Here is an 18,295-nt window from a genome sequence, read left to right on the forward strand (position 1 = left end):
CCCATGGGATTCAGGTTGCAGTGAGCTGTGATGTCACATGTCACATCATTAATGAGTATTGAATGATACCCAAGAAAGGAAAAATCTAATTTTCTTAGCCTGGCCCTCAAAGCCTTCTGTAATGTAGCTTACAACTTATTCTTCTGATCCATCTTCACCTCCTTTATTCTTCCCTCCTCAGGGTTTAGAAACCCAAATATCTTCAGGACTCAGGTGGGTAACACACAAGGGTGTGAGTGCCAGGGTCTGAGGCACTAGGAAGTGGTGAGTCCATGGCTCACATGCTGTTATATTTTCTTTTAAAATTCACCGAGAGGCAAACAAAATACATACACACAACTTGAGATTTTAGAAGTTTTACATTTATCTTTAAAGGCTTTATCTTCTAAAATTTTACACAGCATCAATCCAGCCTTCTCTAAGCAGACTTCCCAGTCAACTAGGCTCATGGACAACAGTTCCTTCTCATGTCTTACTAGGGTTATAAGCATGTCTGCTCTCATGCTTATTTTCTATATCACTTACCTGCACATATAAGATGCTGTCTCTCAGAGTGTACAGGTCAAAACATAAGCTTTGGATTCAGACAGCTCTGGGTTAAAATACTGATTTCACCACCTCTGGGCTTGTATGACATCTGAAAAGCTACCTAGGGTCTTGGAACCTCATTTTCCTCATCCGTAAAATGGTAATAATATTAATACCTACCTTAAAGGGTTATTGTGAAGATAAAATTAAACAATACATGAAGAATACTTACTGGAGTGCCTAGCATATAAATATTTTAAAATATTTATTATCTTCTGAATTCTTTATGCTCAGGGTTACTAGAGAAATATCTTGGGAGTATTTGATGCTAAGTATATATTTAGGAAATGGGTTGATATTTACAATAATCATTATTAACATAAAAAACACACTGGGCAAGGCAAAATTTTTGTGGGCTGGAGAAATTATCACTAATTGCTAGGTTTTAGGACCTTAACTAGATGACTGAGAAGCCTCTAAACAATAAAAAACAAAAATTATACACATAAGTGTATGCATTTATATATGCATGTATGTAATTCTTTACAGACAAATGTATATATGTAAGACATATGTTTATAATTCTTTACCACTTGCAAAGTGCTTTCTCACAAACTTTGATGTGGAGTTCCTGCAACTACAGATCAGTAATAATAGCCAATACCAACTTTATAAGATGCCTATTATCATAATTTTATTTTAGGGAAAGGGAAACTGAGGCTCAGTGAGGTTAAATGTACTTGGCCAAGGTTGCACACAGTGAATAATGAATGGAATGTGCTCTATTGCAGGTCACCACAGTCCAATCTTTCTCTAATCTTTTATAGGTGTCAAAGATACGCAGCTTGCCAAGAGTTTTCTAAACATTTAGGAGTAACATTACCCTACAGTTAATATGGGAATTGAAAAACATCTCTAATAAGAATTTCAACAGGGAATATGGGAGATCAAACACAGTGTCCTAAAAGGATGCTGGCCAAGATCTCTTGAAGACAGTTGTATTTTACTGAAACAGTGCCTCAGGATTGTAAATATCATCAATCCCACATGTGTGGACTTCAGTTTCCTCCATCAATAACAGATGACATCAGGGTCCTCACCATAAATGATGCCATCTGAAGCAAAAGAGTCATTGATCTACTTAGCTGATTGCCTGTAAAAGGTATAATTTCTGATCTCCCAATAACATGCAGGCTCTGTAAAGATGGAGACTCTGACTTGACAGGAAGAAAGCATGTGGTATATTAATTTTTCAAACAGAAAATGGAAGCAAAACCAAGGAGAGAAGTTGTCTCCAATTTTGCAATCTGAGTCCAGTGCTTTCCCAAAACATGCAAAAATAAAAAATAAATTTACAGAGTAATTAACAAGTCATCAGTAAAAAAGAAATCAGAGCTGGGCATGATGGTACACACCTATAGCCCTGGCTACTTCGGAGGCTGAGGCAGGAGGGCTGCTTGAGCCCATGAGTTCAAGGCCAGCCTGGGCAGCTTAGCAGCATAGTGAGACCCCTACCCTGTCTAAGAAAGAAAGAAATAAAATGGAAACAGGAGATTTTTTAAAAGGGGACAATTGATCATATGTGATATAGTATCATGTGTCATTATCACAGGAGACTAGAGAGTGGAATAAAGACAGAAAAAAAAAGAGAAAAAAACTGGATCTGGTCAAAGGTGAGGCAATAGGAGATCAAGTCCCTTGCTATAAAGGCTTCATTCTACTCCTCGAATTTCACTGGAAAAACACACTCATGAAAAGAATGTCTTGTCCATTTCAGAACCCCACTCTGGTTCCTTCTATGTGAGGTAACCTAATGGACTTTTCATAGAGCTGGGCTCCTGTTCTCCCACAGCCATGTGACTGAGCTTTGAACATTTTCTGGTGTCCCTGTACAAATCAGTTTAATCTCTGGGCTTCTGTTTATTTATGTTAAAATAAGTAGACAGAAAGAGGTCCCTTCCAGCCTGACATCACAGATGCCCTGCTTTTCTGTAATATTTCACTGCGATGGGATAGATACAGTCTACCTCTCTTAGCACAGTGTTTGGCTCATAGTGGTGTCATTAAATGCTTATCAATTCATGAATTATTGACTAGTAATGACAATAGGTAATATTTCTTGATGTCCTTTGATGTGCTAGGCAGTGTTCTAAATATTGTCCGGGTTTTAACTCCCTAATCCTCCTAACAAGGCTTGTGGTGGGTCCTGTTGATGGTGAGTGCTCAGCTCCTCTAATTATCTTGAGTTGCCCATTGAACTTTGAGACTCACTTCTTCACCTGTAATAGCTTGCAAGATTGCTGAAAGCCACTAATTCTTTAACACTGAACAGTTCTAGGTACCGGGCAGGGATCACATGTCCTGGACAGAACTAAAGTACACAAAGTTCTCAGTGGAACATCCAGCACATAGAAAGCCTCCAAGAAACTATGGCCATGATTAAGGACGTCAGGGATTTTTTAAAGCAAGCCAGTTCCAATAGTAAGAATATTCCTTCTAGTTCCGATTTAAGAAACAAATAGTTCATCTGGTGACAATTTCCATTCTTTTCCTGTCAAATACTATCACGAAATAAATCTGGAATTTAGAGTATCACTAAATGTGTCCTTGGAGCAGTAGTTTCCTTACGCTAGCCTACAAATCGGGGCTGTTCTGTGAGGAAAACGGGAGAAATAAAAATAACATGTTTTTCTTCAAGCAAAATCTATTTTGAAATCACGACTATTTTGTGTTAAAATTCCTTTGGTTTATAAAATAGTGGTGAGAGTACTTTTTAATTAAAAAATATTAATGGGCAAAATACAAAGGCGGCAACTGCATGTCATTTGCAAAAATGCTTTCTGCAATTTAACTTGACTGTGAAATCCGTAAGTCTTGGATGCACTGACAAAGACTCAGACGAGCAGAATCTCAGGAAGACGAGAGTATTGTTCCTTTGTCAGCAGTCACCTCCCAACAACAGGCAACACTGTGCCTCTCTTTATAAGAATGCTTTTGTATCTTCAGATTATTTTTTCAGTGAAAAAAGTGCAAACTTGGATTTTCAAACTCAATTTCTAATTATCTATATTATGGATAAATATAAAACCATAACCATCCACCCAACCACAGTTAATCTAAATGATCCTATAGCCAGAATGGAAAAATGTAGGATAACGCTTTCATCTTTTCATTTTCTTAACGGTATGTAGTTTCAAAAATGAAAAAGTACACAAGTTGTTATAAACAAATTTTACTGAGACACAATTTACATACAATAAATCCCACATATTTGAAATAACAAGTAGATAAGGTTTGACAAAGATATAAAACATTTTCACCTCCTTCACTCCCGTTTACAGCTAATCTCCCTTTTATTTCCTACTCCAGGCAACCACTGATCTGACTGCCATCCCTACAGGTTAATCTTACAAGTTCTAGCATTTTATATGATTGGAATCACTTAATATGTGCCTTTTTGTGTTTATGTGTTTCACCGAGCACAATGTGAGATTCACTCACATTGCATCATCAGTAGTATGTTCCTTTTTATACTTGAGTAGAGAGTAGAGGTTTTGGTGTGAACATACAATTTATTTATTCTCTTGATTGATATAAGGGTTGTTTAGAATTTTTGGCTAATCTCTTGATTATTGGACTAGAATTTTTAAGAACGTACGTTTCCATTTCTCCTGGGTAGATACCTCAGAGTGGAACTGCAGAATCATCTCATAAGTTCATGATAACTTCATAAGAAGCTTGATGTCTTCGAATCAGGTGACTCCATATTATACTCACATGCAACATACATACAAGAGATTCATGTGTGCCATGTCTGCAGCCACACTGGGTATGGCTTGGCATTGGAATTTAGGCCATTCTACTGGGTGTAAACTGTTATCTCATTGTAGTTTTATTTGCATTTTCTTGATGACTTAATATTTCTGAGCACACTCTCATACCTTTTGGGGATTCTTAAATTTTATTTGTGAAGTATCATTTCAAATATTTTGCCCATATTATTGGGTTGTCTTCCTGAGTTTTAAATGTTCTTTATGTATTTTGTATTCAAGTCCTTTTTTAAATATATAATAAAAGTACTTTCTTCTTATCTGTGGCTTGGCTGTTTCATTTCCTTGACAGATTTTTAGAAGAGGAGAAGGCCTTGAATTTTGATAAAGACCAACTTAGAAGCCAAGTGTGGTGTTGTGTACTTGTATTCCCAACTACATGTAAGGTTGGGGCCATGGAATCTCTTGAGCCAGGAGCTCAAGTCCAGTTTGAGCAACAGAGCAAGACCCTGTCTCAAAAACAATAACAAAAAAAGAAAAGAAAAAATAAAATAAAAAGACCAATTTATCCATTTTTTTTCTTTTAAAGTAAATGCTTCTGGGGGTATGTCTGATAAATTCTTGCCTATTCTCAAGGTTGTAAAAATTTTCTCTTAGGCTTTTTTCTAGAAATTATATACAATTAGGTTTTATATTTAAGCCCATTATTTATTTCAAATTAAATGTTGTGTATAGTGTATTGTAGGAGGTGAAGTTCATTTATCCAGTTATTCCAGTACCCTGTAGTGAAGAGAATACCCTTTCTCTCATTGGCACGATTTTTGAAAAACATTTGACCATATATGTGTGAGCATATTTATGGAATTTCTATTTTGTTCTATTATTATAATCTACACGTTAGTCTTTATTCCAGTACCATATTATCTTAGTTACCGTAATTTTATAGTAAGTCTTAAAATTAGGTGGGCAAGTCCTCAAAAATTTGTTCTTTTTCTATATTATTTTCACTACTTTTAACATCTTTGCATTCCCATACAAATTTTGGAATCAATATGTTCATTTTATTTAAAAAATCTGGTGGTATACTGATTGCGACTGCAGTGAATCTACAGATCATTAGAATAATGGACATAATTTTAACATTGAGTCTTTTAATCTGCAAGTGTGATATATCTCACCATTTATTTAGACTTTTAATTTCTCTTAGCAATGTTTTACAATTTTCTGTGTAGAATCCTACATATATTTTGGTCAGGTATTATATATTAGTCTTGTATTTTGTGCACTAAGTTAAATTATTAGTTCTTGTAGGATTTTTTTTCTTCACATAGTATAAGCATCCCTAATCTGAACATTCAAGATCTGAAATACTTCAAAATCCAAAACTTTCTGAACACCAGCATGAAGCTCAAAGGAAATGCTAACTGCAGTACTTCATATTTTAAATTTTTGGATTAGAGAAGATCAACTGGTATGTATTCTGCAAATATTCCAAAATAAAAAAAAAACTGAAAACACTTCTAGTCCCATGTATTTTAGATAACACTCAACTTCCAGATCTTACAGTTCTTTTATATAAACCACTTGATCTATAAATAAAAATAATTTTACTTCTTTCTGTCTAATCTTTTTGTTTTTAATTATTTTTCTTGCTTTATTTCACGGGCTAGGGTCTTTGGAACAATATTTAATAGAAGGTAGGAAAGCTAATGTTCTTGTCTTACTCTAGAGAAAAATAGTTTTTTTTTTTAACCATTTAGGATGATGTTACCTGCAGTTTCACCATAAATGCTGTTTATCAAAATTTCTGTAATTTCTACTTTTCTGATAAGTTCTTTAAAAATTAAGGATCAACACTGAATTTGTCAAATGCTTTCTGTGCATCTATTGAGAAGAATGTATATTGGACATACATTATATAAAGTGTTCTAACAATTAGGTCATGTTGGTTGACAATGCTGTTCAGATCACCAGAGAGTGATGTTGAAGTTTACAACTGTAATGGTAAATTTATCATTTTCTACATGAAATTTATCAGTGTTTGCCTTATGTATTTTGATGCTCTATGTTGAGTACAAATGTCTAGAACTGTTATGTCTTCTTGAAGAATGTAACTCTGTATCATTCTGTAATTGCCCTATTTATTTATTTTTTTGCTCTTCCTTAAGTCTGCATTGTCTTAATTCAATATAACTACTATAACTTTCTTGACTGTGTTACTGTAATACATTTTTCTTCAATGCTTTGCCATTAACCTGAGTACTTAAAGTATGTTTCTTCTAGAGAGAATATAGTTAGGTTTTTGCCTCTAATCTGACAATCTCTGTCTTTTAACTAGTGTGTTAAGACTATTCACATTTAAGGTAATTGTTGATAGAATTAAAATCTACCATCTTTATAACTCTTTTCTATTCATTGCTTTTGTTTCTTTTTTCTTCTATCTTTTCTGATTTTAACTGAGTATTTGATACAATTTCATTTTACCTTCTCAACACACCTTTTATCTTTCCTTTATAAAAAAAATTTTGGTGTTTGACTTAGGTTAACCACATTTTTTTTAAATTGCATTTTAGGTTTTGGGGTACATGTGAAAAACATGCAAGATTGTTGCATAGGTGCATATGTGGCAGTGTGATTTGCTGCCTTCCTCCCCTTCACCTATATGTGGCATTTCTCCCCATGCTATCTCTCCCCAACTCCCCACCCCCCGCTGTCCCTCTCACTCCCCCCACCACATATGTTTTTAAGTAATCTAAGTCCACCTTCAAATAACACTATTCTTCATATGTATTGTAGGTACCTTATAACAGAATTCTCTATTCCTCCCTCTATCCCTTGTGACATTGCTGTTATTCATTTTATTTATCTATATGGTATAAAACCCAATGTATTATTATTATCATTGCTTTAAACAGGTAACTTTTAGATCAATAAGAAAAAGGGAATTTATTGTACCTTCATTTATTCCTTTTTTGACATTCTTCCTTTCTTTATGTTGATCCAAGATTCTGATCTATATCATTATTCTTCTGCCTGAGGAACTTCTTTTATCATTCCTTGCAGGGCAATTTGCTGTCACTGAATTCCTTCAGTTTTTGTTTGGTTATGTCTTTCCTTACTTTTCTTTAATGTTTTAAGAATAATTTTATTGGATATGAAATTGGCAAATTTTTTTGTTTCAACTCTTCAAAGTTTTCACTCATTTCTTCTTGCTTAAGAGGTTTCTCATCAGAAGTGTTCTGGAATTCTTATCCTTTTTCCTCTGTCAGTAAGGTATGTGATGTTTGTTTTTAAAATTTGGCTCCTTTCAACATTTTACCTTTGTTGTGTGTATGTGTGCGTGTGTGTGTGTGTGTGTGTGTGTTTTATACAAACCTCTTTGCCCTGTTTATCACAGCCTTCAAGAGTACTGGGATTCCCACAGCTTCTACCATCATAGGGCTGGTAAATGCATATTGGCTGAAGTCCTGAAAGCTATTTTCTATACACTTGGCACTTGTGATCATTTGGGTATTTTGCATTCACTCTTAGACAGGCAGGGGCCAGAGAACAGGGGAAGAAAGTGGTCTTCTGAGACTTCAAATAGGTGAATGTCAAAAAGATGTAGACCAAATGTTAATCTGAAATCATTCTCTCTGTTCCCTAAGTCCCCAAATAATTCCCTGCTTTCTTTTCTTGCCAGAAAATAAGTTGCCCTTAAAATGAAATAACGGCATGTTTTTCGACACCTCCAGGTGAGTCTTGACATGAATAATAGAATAATGCTGGCATGTAAAAGGAGCCAATAAACAGTTAGCTTAGTGGTTTACCTATATCATTTCATTTAATTTTCACAACGTGTCTCTGAGCCAGATACAATTAATTTTATTTTAGAGATGAGGAAGTGAAGTTAAGTAACTTTCCCAGGTTAAGCAGCTTGCCCAAGATCCCAAGAAAGTTGTGATTTCTCAATACCAAGCGTGTTTCATGAAGACCAAGTCTGCCACCAAAAGCATACAACAGTTTGAAATACATACCTCATTCCCACACTCCTGTCCTCATGTCACTTAGCAGAAAACCTTGGGAAGTGGGACCATTTATTCCATAAGCGTTGAAGCATGAATCTTTATTTCTGAGGACTGTAAGCCTGGTCCTCTTCAAACCATTATAAATGCTTATCCTTCCCTCAAGGGGACCTCATAATTCTCACCCCTAATAAAAGATAACATTGCTTTCAAATAAGATCATGAAAAAGGCTTTGCCATTACTATCGCACAGACATTAAGAAACATTAAGCAGCCATTATCTGATGAAGGCTACCATAATCAGGCAAATGGTTACTAACTGATTGATTACTTTTAGGAGTTGAATAACCGACCCTAGATGGGCTTTTCTTATTCTTAAGGGAGGAACTAAGAAAATGAAATCTAGACATTTGGAATCTAAGCTTAAGTATCCACACTGACTTCAGAATTTCAGAGATTTCATCCAAAAGGGCCACTGGCTCTAGTTGGGACTGGCAGAGAAGAAATGCATAAAGAATTATATTTATATTTAAGATAGAGGATTTTACTCTCTCGTTTGTTAACTCGGCTTGAGCTACAATTGGGTGTGTTCCCTATATATTTAGACATATCAATGTGGTCAGCAGGAATCCTTGATCATCTAGGTTCCACATTTTTTTTAAACATTTAGTGCTGGAACTCTTTTTCAAAATCAATCAAGTTTTCTGTATGATTCAAATATATACAACAGACATAAAGGGAGCGGCTTTGGTTCACACACCCACTTCTATCCAAAGCACACCCACGTCCCTTTGGCAGTCAAGGGCTCCATGAAACACACTTAGAAAACCATCGACTGAGACCTATTTTAAGAAGGTGAACTGACCTGCCCCAGATCCACAGCTACAGCCTAAGAGCTGAACTGCAAAAAGAAATACTTTCTGCTTAACAAGTCCCTTTTCAAACTAATAGGAGTGAACAGAACAAGAGAGGTTAGGATTTCTTAAGATAGAAATGGGCTTGGAAAGAGGTTTGTCATCTAGAGTGTTGAGCTATTTCATGACATTTACCACCAGAGTGTCAGCATTTTCTCAGAAAAAAAGCAGCTCTGGACCAGAAACAACATTGTTTCCCCCTTGAAGCTACACAGTTTTGGTTCACAGAGTATATCCTCAGGCCTGTCTTTCACTGTACTGTCTGTGAAGGGAGGAGAGAAGTGCTGCCCACGTGCAAGCAGAATCTTAGGGTGAAAGGGCAGGCAAGGTCTGGAAATGCCCCCCTTCCTCTGACGGGCTACCATGGTGAGCATATTTGCTCCATCTTGCCCACTCCATCCCCCAAATGAGAGACTTGATCTGAAGGGCCTTACGGTTCACTACCTTCCTATTTTCTGCTTCCAAGTACTTACTGACATCCACATAACATATTCGAATACCCTTATCTAAATGGAATCATAATCTGTGCCTTGAAGGTATTCATCCCAAGGGCAGAGAGTTAATATTATTATATTTCATTTCAGAAGCTTGGAACATTGCTAGGTGCAGATGCAAGAAGGTGGTCAACAGGGAAACGAATGTCCAGAGGACAGGGGTGTCAGGGAAACTGACTTTCTACCATGGACTCTTTCATGTGATTGGATACATGTGTATAGCTCACTCAGTCAAAGAAGTCAATATACTTTATCTTAAAAGTTTTTTAAAAAGCATTTTCTGGGTTTGAGTTCTACTATAAAGACACATGCACACATATGTTCATTGCAGCCCTATGAACAATAGCAAAGACCTGAAACCAACCAAAATGCCCATCAATGATAGACTGGACAAAGAAAATGTGGTACATATACACCATGGAATACTATGCAGCCATAAAAACGATGAATTCGTGTCCTTTGTAGGGACTTGGATGAATCTGGAAACCATGATTCTCAGCAAACTGACACAAGAACAGAAAGCCAAACACAGTATGTTCTTACTCATAGGTGGGTGTTGAACAACGAGAACACATGGACCCAGGGAGAGGAGCATCACACACTGGGGACAGTTGAGGGGTAGGGAGAGACAGCAGGGGATGGGGAGGGAGGGTAGGGTAGGGAGGGATAACATGGGGAGAAATGCCAGATATAGTATGCACCTAAAGTAAAATAAATAAATTTTTTTTAAAAAAGCATTTTCCTATCTAGAAACCTTTTCTATTTGGAAGATCTACACAGTGATTCTGTAGCCAAGTTCATGTGAAAGACTTCTTTCTTTCCTTTCTCTATGATTGGTATGCTCTTATTTTCTCTAGGATTCCCCCAACCCTGCACCATGATTCCCATATACTTTTACAATGGGCGCTCAAAATCCACAGCATTCTATGATAACCACATACATTTGTTATATAGCATGGCTCACATAAATCTGGAATTTATCACCCCTTTGAAAGAAAACCCATGCCAGAAAATTTCAGCAGGAAGATGTTGCTTCGTGGTAAGGGTATGGGAAAGGCCATCGTGACTGGAAGAAAGGAAGGGAGTGAAATATCTGGGATACTGCATACTTTACCAGTTATGTCATGCTGTTTGAATGACTCACTGTAGATCTGATACTGATTCGGACAATGTTTCTTCAACCACTTGCAGACATCCTGCTGGGTCCATAGAGCCACTGGCTTAGACAGCTTCACCGTAGCTGACTATAAAGAAGGAAAAGAAGATCTGTCAACATTGGCCCCATGCCTAGGAAGACACTGTAGTTAAAAGTCTTAGAGTATGTTAAAGGCTACAGAATGGATTCCCCTGAAGATAAATATCTAGTTATTGTCTTCCTCCTAACCTCTGAAGACCTTCTGAATGTTGCTGAAAACCACAAAGAAAAGGTCCAGGTGAAGAAGTTGTAAAAATGATCTAACCATCTCTGTTGAGAAAAAATCCCAAGGAATCTCTAGGAAGTAGTGTTTTTAAATGAATACTCTAGCAAAAAACAATGGGGTTGCTAAGCAATTAATTACATTTTAGGGGAGAAATAGCTGGCCCCAAGTGCCTTTCTCTGTATTTCAGGAAGACATCTCTTGCTGTCCTTGACATTTCTAGAGCCAGGTACAACACTGGCTGCTGCAAGTGCTAATAATTATTTTACAAATAAATGTTACTAGATTTAGAAGAACTGCAACTCTGTCTGGGGGCTCTGGACTTAGGGTAGCCCCAAAATGCCCAGGAGCATTAGTTATACCAAAGTTGGGAAGCAAAAAGTCAATTCCACTAGGATGTGAGAGAATGGCAATCAGATAATGGGGGCAGTTAGGCTTTATATAGAAGCCAACTAGTCAAGGTCTTTTTTGGTTCACTGGATCTTTCCAGGAAGTATTTATGAGAATACACACACACCCACACACACGGAGTGAGAAGAGGTTAACCTCTGACCAATGAGGGATTACAAATATCTTTATTAGTGAATAAGCATCAATTTAATGTCAGATGATGCTCTCCCTCAGAGATCCCAGGAATTTGGTTTTGGCCAGATTAATGCTTCACTATCTAGAATTTTTATCATTCTGGATCAGTGTTCGCCAAAAAAGTAAGGTATCATATTGGCAGTTATTTAAAGGCTCCTGGGTAGTACAAAGATGTGGCCGTTATTATCCCTGCTCTTCTCCAGAGGCATCATTTCCTTTCACTTCTCTATCAAATCTTTCAGATTAAGGCAAGGGGAGAGCCTTCATTTGGTAGGAGTGTGTAACACCTGCTGACATTTTTTGTTGTTGTTGTTGCTGTTGTTTTCTCGACAAAGAAAGGGCTTGCTTCTGTCTCAGAATCTTAAAAAAAAAAAAAAGCAGTATATCTAGCATCTAATAACTTTTAAAAACACTAAAGAAACAATGGTAGAGATGGTGAGAGAGTCATAGTGAAAACAGTGGAAGTAATATGGAAGTGATTCAAGGTTGGAAAGCATAGTGGTCAGGTATTATTTTTTATTCGTCTGTTTCCAATCATATGAGTCCTTGGGCCATCACTTACAAAATAATCAAAATGCTGTAATCACATTTTGATTATTTTGTAAGTGATGGCCCAAGGACTCATATGATTGGAAATAGATGAGTAAAAATTACTTTTTATTTTGTACTGTGATAATTTCTTTCTTTTACTAATTGTGGTAGATTGTGTTTTCCAAAGATGATTTTATATATGTTCATATATTCATATATGTATGTTTTAATATAGACATATATACATATATACGTATCTGCTTTTCATTCAGTGGGACTTACATTTGTTCCACTAATACAGGGGGTTGATGCTCCCTCCTATTCCATTTCTGCAAGGTATGTGAACGTCATAACCAATATTATACAGTGGAATTGATGCTATGTGACTTCTGGGGCTAGGTCACAAAAAAGAAACAGCTTCTGCCTGATTCACTCTCTGGCACTGACCTTTGGAAACCAAACATTATGCTGTCAGGAAGCCCAGGCCACATGGAGAGACCACGTGTAGGAGTCTGGGCCAATTTGCCAGCTAAGGTCTCAGTTGACAGTCATCATCAACCACCAGACAAATGAACAAGCTTCAGATGATTCCAGCCACCAGCCTTCAGATCTTCCACCTGAGGCCCCCAGATACCATGATAGAGAGTCAAGCCATCTTTGCAGTCCCCTGAGTGAATTCCTGACCCACATAATCCATGAGATCATAAACAGTTATCTAACATCACTAAGTTTGGGGTGAATTATTTTGCAATCTTAGTAACTGGAATACATGGTGCTGTTATAACTTTGTGTTCCCCAGAGTGTGTGGCTTTCAGTAGATGCTATGTACATCCACAAAGATTACGTGAATGAATTAATGAAATGAAACACATTCACAGACATAGCTTGCTATTTAATCAGCAGTGACTTTCACATTCATCCCTTGCTGCTCTACCCTGCTGTGTGTTGTGCCTAGGTGGCTCCTAATCAAACATGCCTGCCTCTGCCTGCAACCCTTCATACTGGAGTAATGGGCTGCAGCCATTTTCCTTCCTACTTCTGTGAGAAATCATATTGACTTTTCCTTTTTTTTTTTTTTTTGAGATGGAGTTTCACTCTTGTTACCCAGGCTGGAGTGCAATGGCGCGATCTCAGCTCACCGCAACCTCCATCTCCTGGGTTCAGGCAATTCTCCTGCCTCAGCCTCCTGACTTTTCCTAATTTTGATGGGAGAGGAAGACCTTGGACATGGAAGGTATAAATGAATAAATGTTTTTGTTGTTGATGATGTTTAGTTTTTTTCTTTTTGCTCATCAACATGTCCTTTCCCTTGCACAATTAGGAAGCTAGAATTTTAGATCTTTTAGCTAGAAAGGCACTTATCACCATGTTTCACAAGTCAGCACCCCTGAATCTAGTTCTTTCCTGCTCTACAAGTTTTCCTCCAGATTAGCTGAATGAGTTTATAGCTGACACATCATTACCCTGAAACTCTTGCAAGTTTCTTGCAAGTAAAGCTAATCACATCTTTTGAAAACTCCTATAAACCAGTCACAGAAGGCTGTAAATTAGGAAGTGAAAGGCAGAAAGATAAAGTTGCTTATGCATCAAGATACTAAACTTTTTCCTTCTTGGAAGGTCATTCTTAATTTGCTCATTTCCTGGGAAAAGGAGGACCCTCAGCCTCAACTGGGCTTCAGGTGGAGATTTACCCAAACACACCAAGCCGACTCAGAATGCATCCTCAGCAGCCCTCCATATATGCTTTTGTTATAAGTTTTCTTTTTATCATTAATTCAGAGATTCTTAGGCTAACACTCAAGGAGCTGCTTTGCTTTATCCTTCAGAATACACTCTTACTAGGCATATACCAGTAAGCTCATATACTTCAAAACTTTAGGCATTGATTTTTAAGACAGTATGAGTCTCGGTGCAGTGGCTCATGCCTGTAATCTTAGCACTTTAGGAGGCTGAGGTGGGTAGATCACCTGAGGTCAGGAGTTTGAGACCAGCCTGGCCAACATGGTGAAACCCCACCTCTACAAAAATTAGCTGGGCATGGTGGTGCACACCTTTAATCTCAGCTACTCAGGAGGCTGAGGCAGGAGGATCGCTTGAACCCAGAAGATGGAGACTGCCTTTAGTGGAGATTGTGTCACTGTACTCCAGCATGGGTGACAGAGTGAGACTCTCTGTCTCAAAAAATAAAGAGAAAATAAAGATGATATGAGCCTACAGAGATGCCTCCATGTAAACAGGCATAATAAGTAAAGTGTGTGTGGGGTACTGTTTGTCTCTTCTTAATCAGATGGTAATAAAAGTATTGGTACCATTTATCAGATGATTGTCAGCCTTAGTGTTTTAATGAAATTACTATTAGTTTGCTACACCTTAAGAGCTGTAACGACTCATTACCCCAGTCTGCTGCTTCTTTCGGGATTCTCAGAGCTGACTTTAATTTGTTCTGCCTGACCTTCTCTTTTTGTAGCACCTGGGGTCAGCCTCAGTTACTCCTCCTTCCATCAACATTTCCCTCATCCCCAACAGGTACCAAATGTTGGGAGTGAATGCCATAACCTGATTCCTTTAAAGAGCTTACACTTCACTTCTGTGTGCAATTAGAACAACAAGAAGCATATGTTAAACCCACATCACTCAAATTCAACATATTGTCCCACTGAAGGTAGGAAAGGAGAGGCAGAGCTGTCAAAGCCTTCCACCGACCGCCTCCTTTCCTCCACATCCAATGCCTACACTCTCTTCACAGCCATCCCTAGATGATGACTTTCTCTGATATGCCGCTGGATTCCCACCCACCCCACCCCCCACCCACTCCCGCAGTAAGGGCCTAAGCCTAAATAATAGTCTGTAAAGCAAAAAAATAAGGCATTTCACATTTACTAGAAACAGTAAACTCATGAGAAAAAAACATCCTGCCCAATAGCAAACATTAAAAAAATATTTGCCCCAGTTCCCTTTCTCTGTGTTCATGTCTACCATATCATTCTCTGAATTTACAACCCTGGAGACAATTTTGGTTTATTTTGCTGCCCTGAAAGAGGCCAGAGGCAGTTTGTTATCTTAACTCCTATGCGTAGTGACACGAAACAGAATTCCAGACATTTCCTTTCTGAATTGGTCCTGGCCTAGTTACAGACGAACTGAAAGTGCATTTCAGATGCCTCTCCTTTCTGATGCCTTGACTTTCTGCTTTACAGGAAGAACCCACTTTATGCAAACTACACATTCCTGAGGGAAAGGTTGTTTGCAAATTACTTTTTTTGGCAAACGATTTCTATTTTAATTTACGCGTATAATAAATTCAGCTATGTTTTATAGTAATTTCTGATTTGTATTTAACCGGAAAGAACTCTGAAGTATTAAGTTCTCCAAGGTAAACTTGAAGCTTTTCTCCTAACAGAATAATTAAATGCTTTAAAGAAGTTTGAAATTGAAAGAACATATTGCAAAATGCTTTTAAAGTTAAATTTTATTTTGTGATTCAATTATCCCTTAGTTTATCTGTTTTGCAATGTAAATTCTCTTTTAATTTACAGGGATTTGATTTATAAGAGAACGCTACAATTGTAAGATCCCAATGGTTGTACAGACTCTTACCTAGGTGATCCCAGTTGGTTGATTATAAAACAATAGAGAATGCTTAGAATGTTTACATTCATTGCCAGGACAAAGTGAACTTTATGGCCAAATTTCAGAAAGTGGTAAACATATTTTTTAGTATCTCATTATAAGCAAGTGTTTGCAAGTTTTAAGAATTGCCTATTTCTTTCTTCCCCTACTATCTTGCAATGCCCTTTCTTTAGTTCCCAGCCCTGTCTTATATTGACTTCTATTGTGTCATTGTACTCAAGATTGCAGAGAAAGAAGGCAAAGGAGGAAACACACACACACACACACACACACACACACACACACACATCCCAAACCATTAATGTCTACTTCAGCATTTTTAAAGCCCATTCACCCAAAAAAAGTCACTAAATATTAGGAAAAATGGTTAGCTCATAGAATACTTGATAATTAATTAATTTTAAAACACTAATAATACCCTCTTCTGTCAACTTAATCCTTTCATAGAAAGAGGGGGTTAGAAAATTTTAAAAAATTATCTTGTCTATTGTATGCTGTTTCCAGAATGGTCTATAAAATCAACCTATTAATGATTTTTCATGGGTTTGGACCAAAATATTTGATGACAGAGAAAACTCTTAAACTTCATGCCTCCTAAGGGGAAGACACCTCATTGCCAGAAAGTTTCCAGGTAAAAGAAGAATACATTTCCTTTTAGGTGAAAGAAAGATAAATATACATAGTGTATTTGTGTTTAACTGAAAAGAACTCTTAAACATTAAGTTTTAAGTTCTCCAAAATAAACTTGAAGCTTTTCTGCTAAGCAGTAAAATAATTAAATATATAAAGTGTTATTTCATATTCTTCCATCTTTAACCACTGCTTTAATATCACCCGGATTATTTCTTGCTTTTAAAATTTTGATGCTAATCTCTTCTGATAGTCTAAGAGCCCCTAAAAACCAGTAATGTGTAAGCAACTTAGACTGAGGCATTACCAGTTTTTTCATCTGCTCTGCACAGGACATCTATTTTAGACACTTCCTTTCCTAGTCTTCTTCATTGGGACTTGTAGCTTCTTCATATTTCCTTCAAAAGGCACTATCCTCAATGTGTTGACAACGAAAATGGATATCAAAGCCTAAACCTTTATTATTAACAAGTAACAGGTGTCAATTCATCATTTGAAATCCCTATTAACCAATGTATTAGCTATTCTCCCATATTTGCATCATTTTCATAAACAAAAGCTCTTTGAGGTTCTCCAACTTTTAAGAGTACAACAAAGTCCTGGGACTATAAATCTAAGAACCACTGTTTAAAGACATCACTGTTGTAGTGTCATTTTTTTTAAAAAGAAGGTAAGACTAGAGGATATTTTTTTCCTCTTAATTTGCCCATACTGATATTATTAATGGACTTTAAAATTTCTAAATGTTGTGACCACAGACACAAAAAGTTTTCAAGGGATTTTAGTAGTTAATGGGTTCAAGTTGAAACCTCATACAAGAGTCCAATTCACTTTAAGACATCTAAGTTGCTGGTCAGTAAACCTGAAGTACGATGAATATATTAAGTCTTGTGTTTGTAAACAATTTTACTTGGGTAAAGACAAGATGTCCATCTCCTAATTGAAAATGATTATTTTTTCTTTTCTTCTTTTTCTCTTTGAGCTGCACAAAATTTAGGAAAACACTGATCTAGATTCAGCACTTTCCCTGAAAATCCACAGCATCAGAAAATGTATCCTATGAAATAGGCCACACTATTGCTAATAAACACTGATGCTTTAAAACCTACTCTCATATGGAAGCCATAAGGAGTTTGGCCTTTGGATAAGTGCGAGGCAAATCTCACTGCCCACTGTACTAATCTCCTTTTCACTCGTCATATCGGGGGTCTCCAGTGAGTCTCATGGCTTGTGTTTTTTTTGTTTGTTTCCTCTACCATGATGTAGGCTGATGAATCCCAAACTATATCTCCAGCTCAGTTTTCTTTCTGAACTATAGAATCATATACGCACATGCAACTGACTTCCGTTTCATTTGCACATATAATAAATATCTCAAACTCAACATGTCCAAAGTGGCGCTCCTGTTCTTCCCCCCTAAAAATGCCTTATTTGTAGCCTACATTTCCTATCATAGAAATGCTAAACTTCCCACTGGGGAGGCCCTGAATCTTGGATTTATCATAGACTGCCCTGTTTCTCCTGTATTCTACATCTAATCTATTAGGGAAACTCGATGATTCTACCTTCACACGTAACCAGATGCCAATCTCTTCATCACCAAAGTTACTACAATCCTGATTGGAAACACTATCACGTCACACCTAGATTCCTGCATCTGTGTACTAAGACAACAAACAGGTCATCTTGTTCTTCCTTCCCCTCAATGGAAATCTTTAAAATGACTTACAAGGGCTCACATGACTTAGCTAATCAGCTCTTTGATGTCATCTTTATTACTCTTTCCCTAAA

General features: G+C 37.0%; 1 protein-coding gene across 8 annotated transcripts in view; it reads right to left on the minus strand.

Annotated features, from left to right (window-relative positions):
• Positions 1-18,295, minus strand: part of SAMD12 (sterile alpha motif domain containing 12) — a 490,937-nt gene that overhangs the window by 308,291 nt on the left and 164,351 nt on the right. For 7 of the 8 annotated variants that reach the window (XR_002478667.2, XM_012443284.2, XM_012443285.2 and 4 more), the window contains exon 3: positions 10,825-10,954. Coding sequence is in view for 7 of the 8 variants with exons in the window: in XM_012443284.2 (XP_012298707.2) it covers positions 10,825-10,954 (130 nt within the window). In the remaining variant the exon portion in view is untranslated. The remainder of the gene's footprint in view (positions 1-10,824; positions 10,955-18,295) is intronic. The other variant, XM_064384536.1, reaches the window with a different exon arrangement.

This window comes from Aotus nancymaae, unplaced genomic scaffold (assembly GCF_030222135.1).
Source record: "Aotus nancymaae isolate 86718 unplaced genomic scaffold, 86718_ANA_hifiasm-v0.15.2.pri h1tg000036l, whole genome shotgun sequence".
NCBI classification, from domain to species: Eukaryota; Metazoa; Chordata; class Mammalia; order Primates; family Aotidae; genus Aotus; species Aotus nancymaae.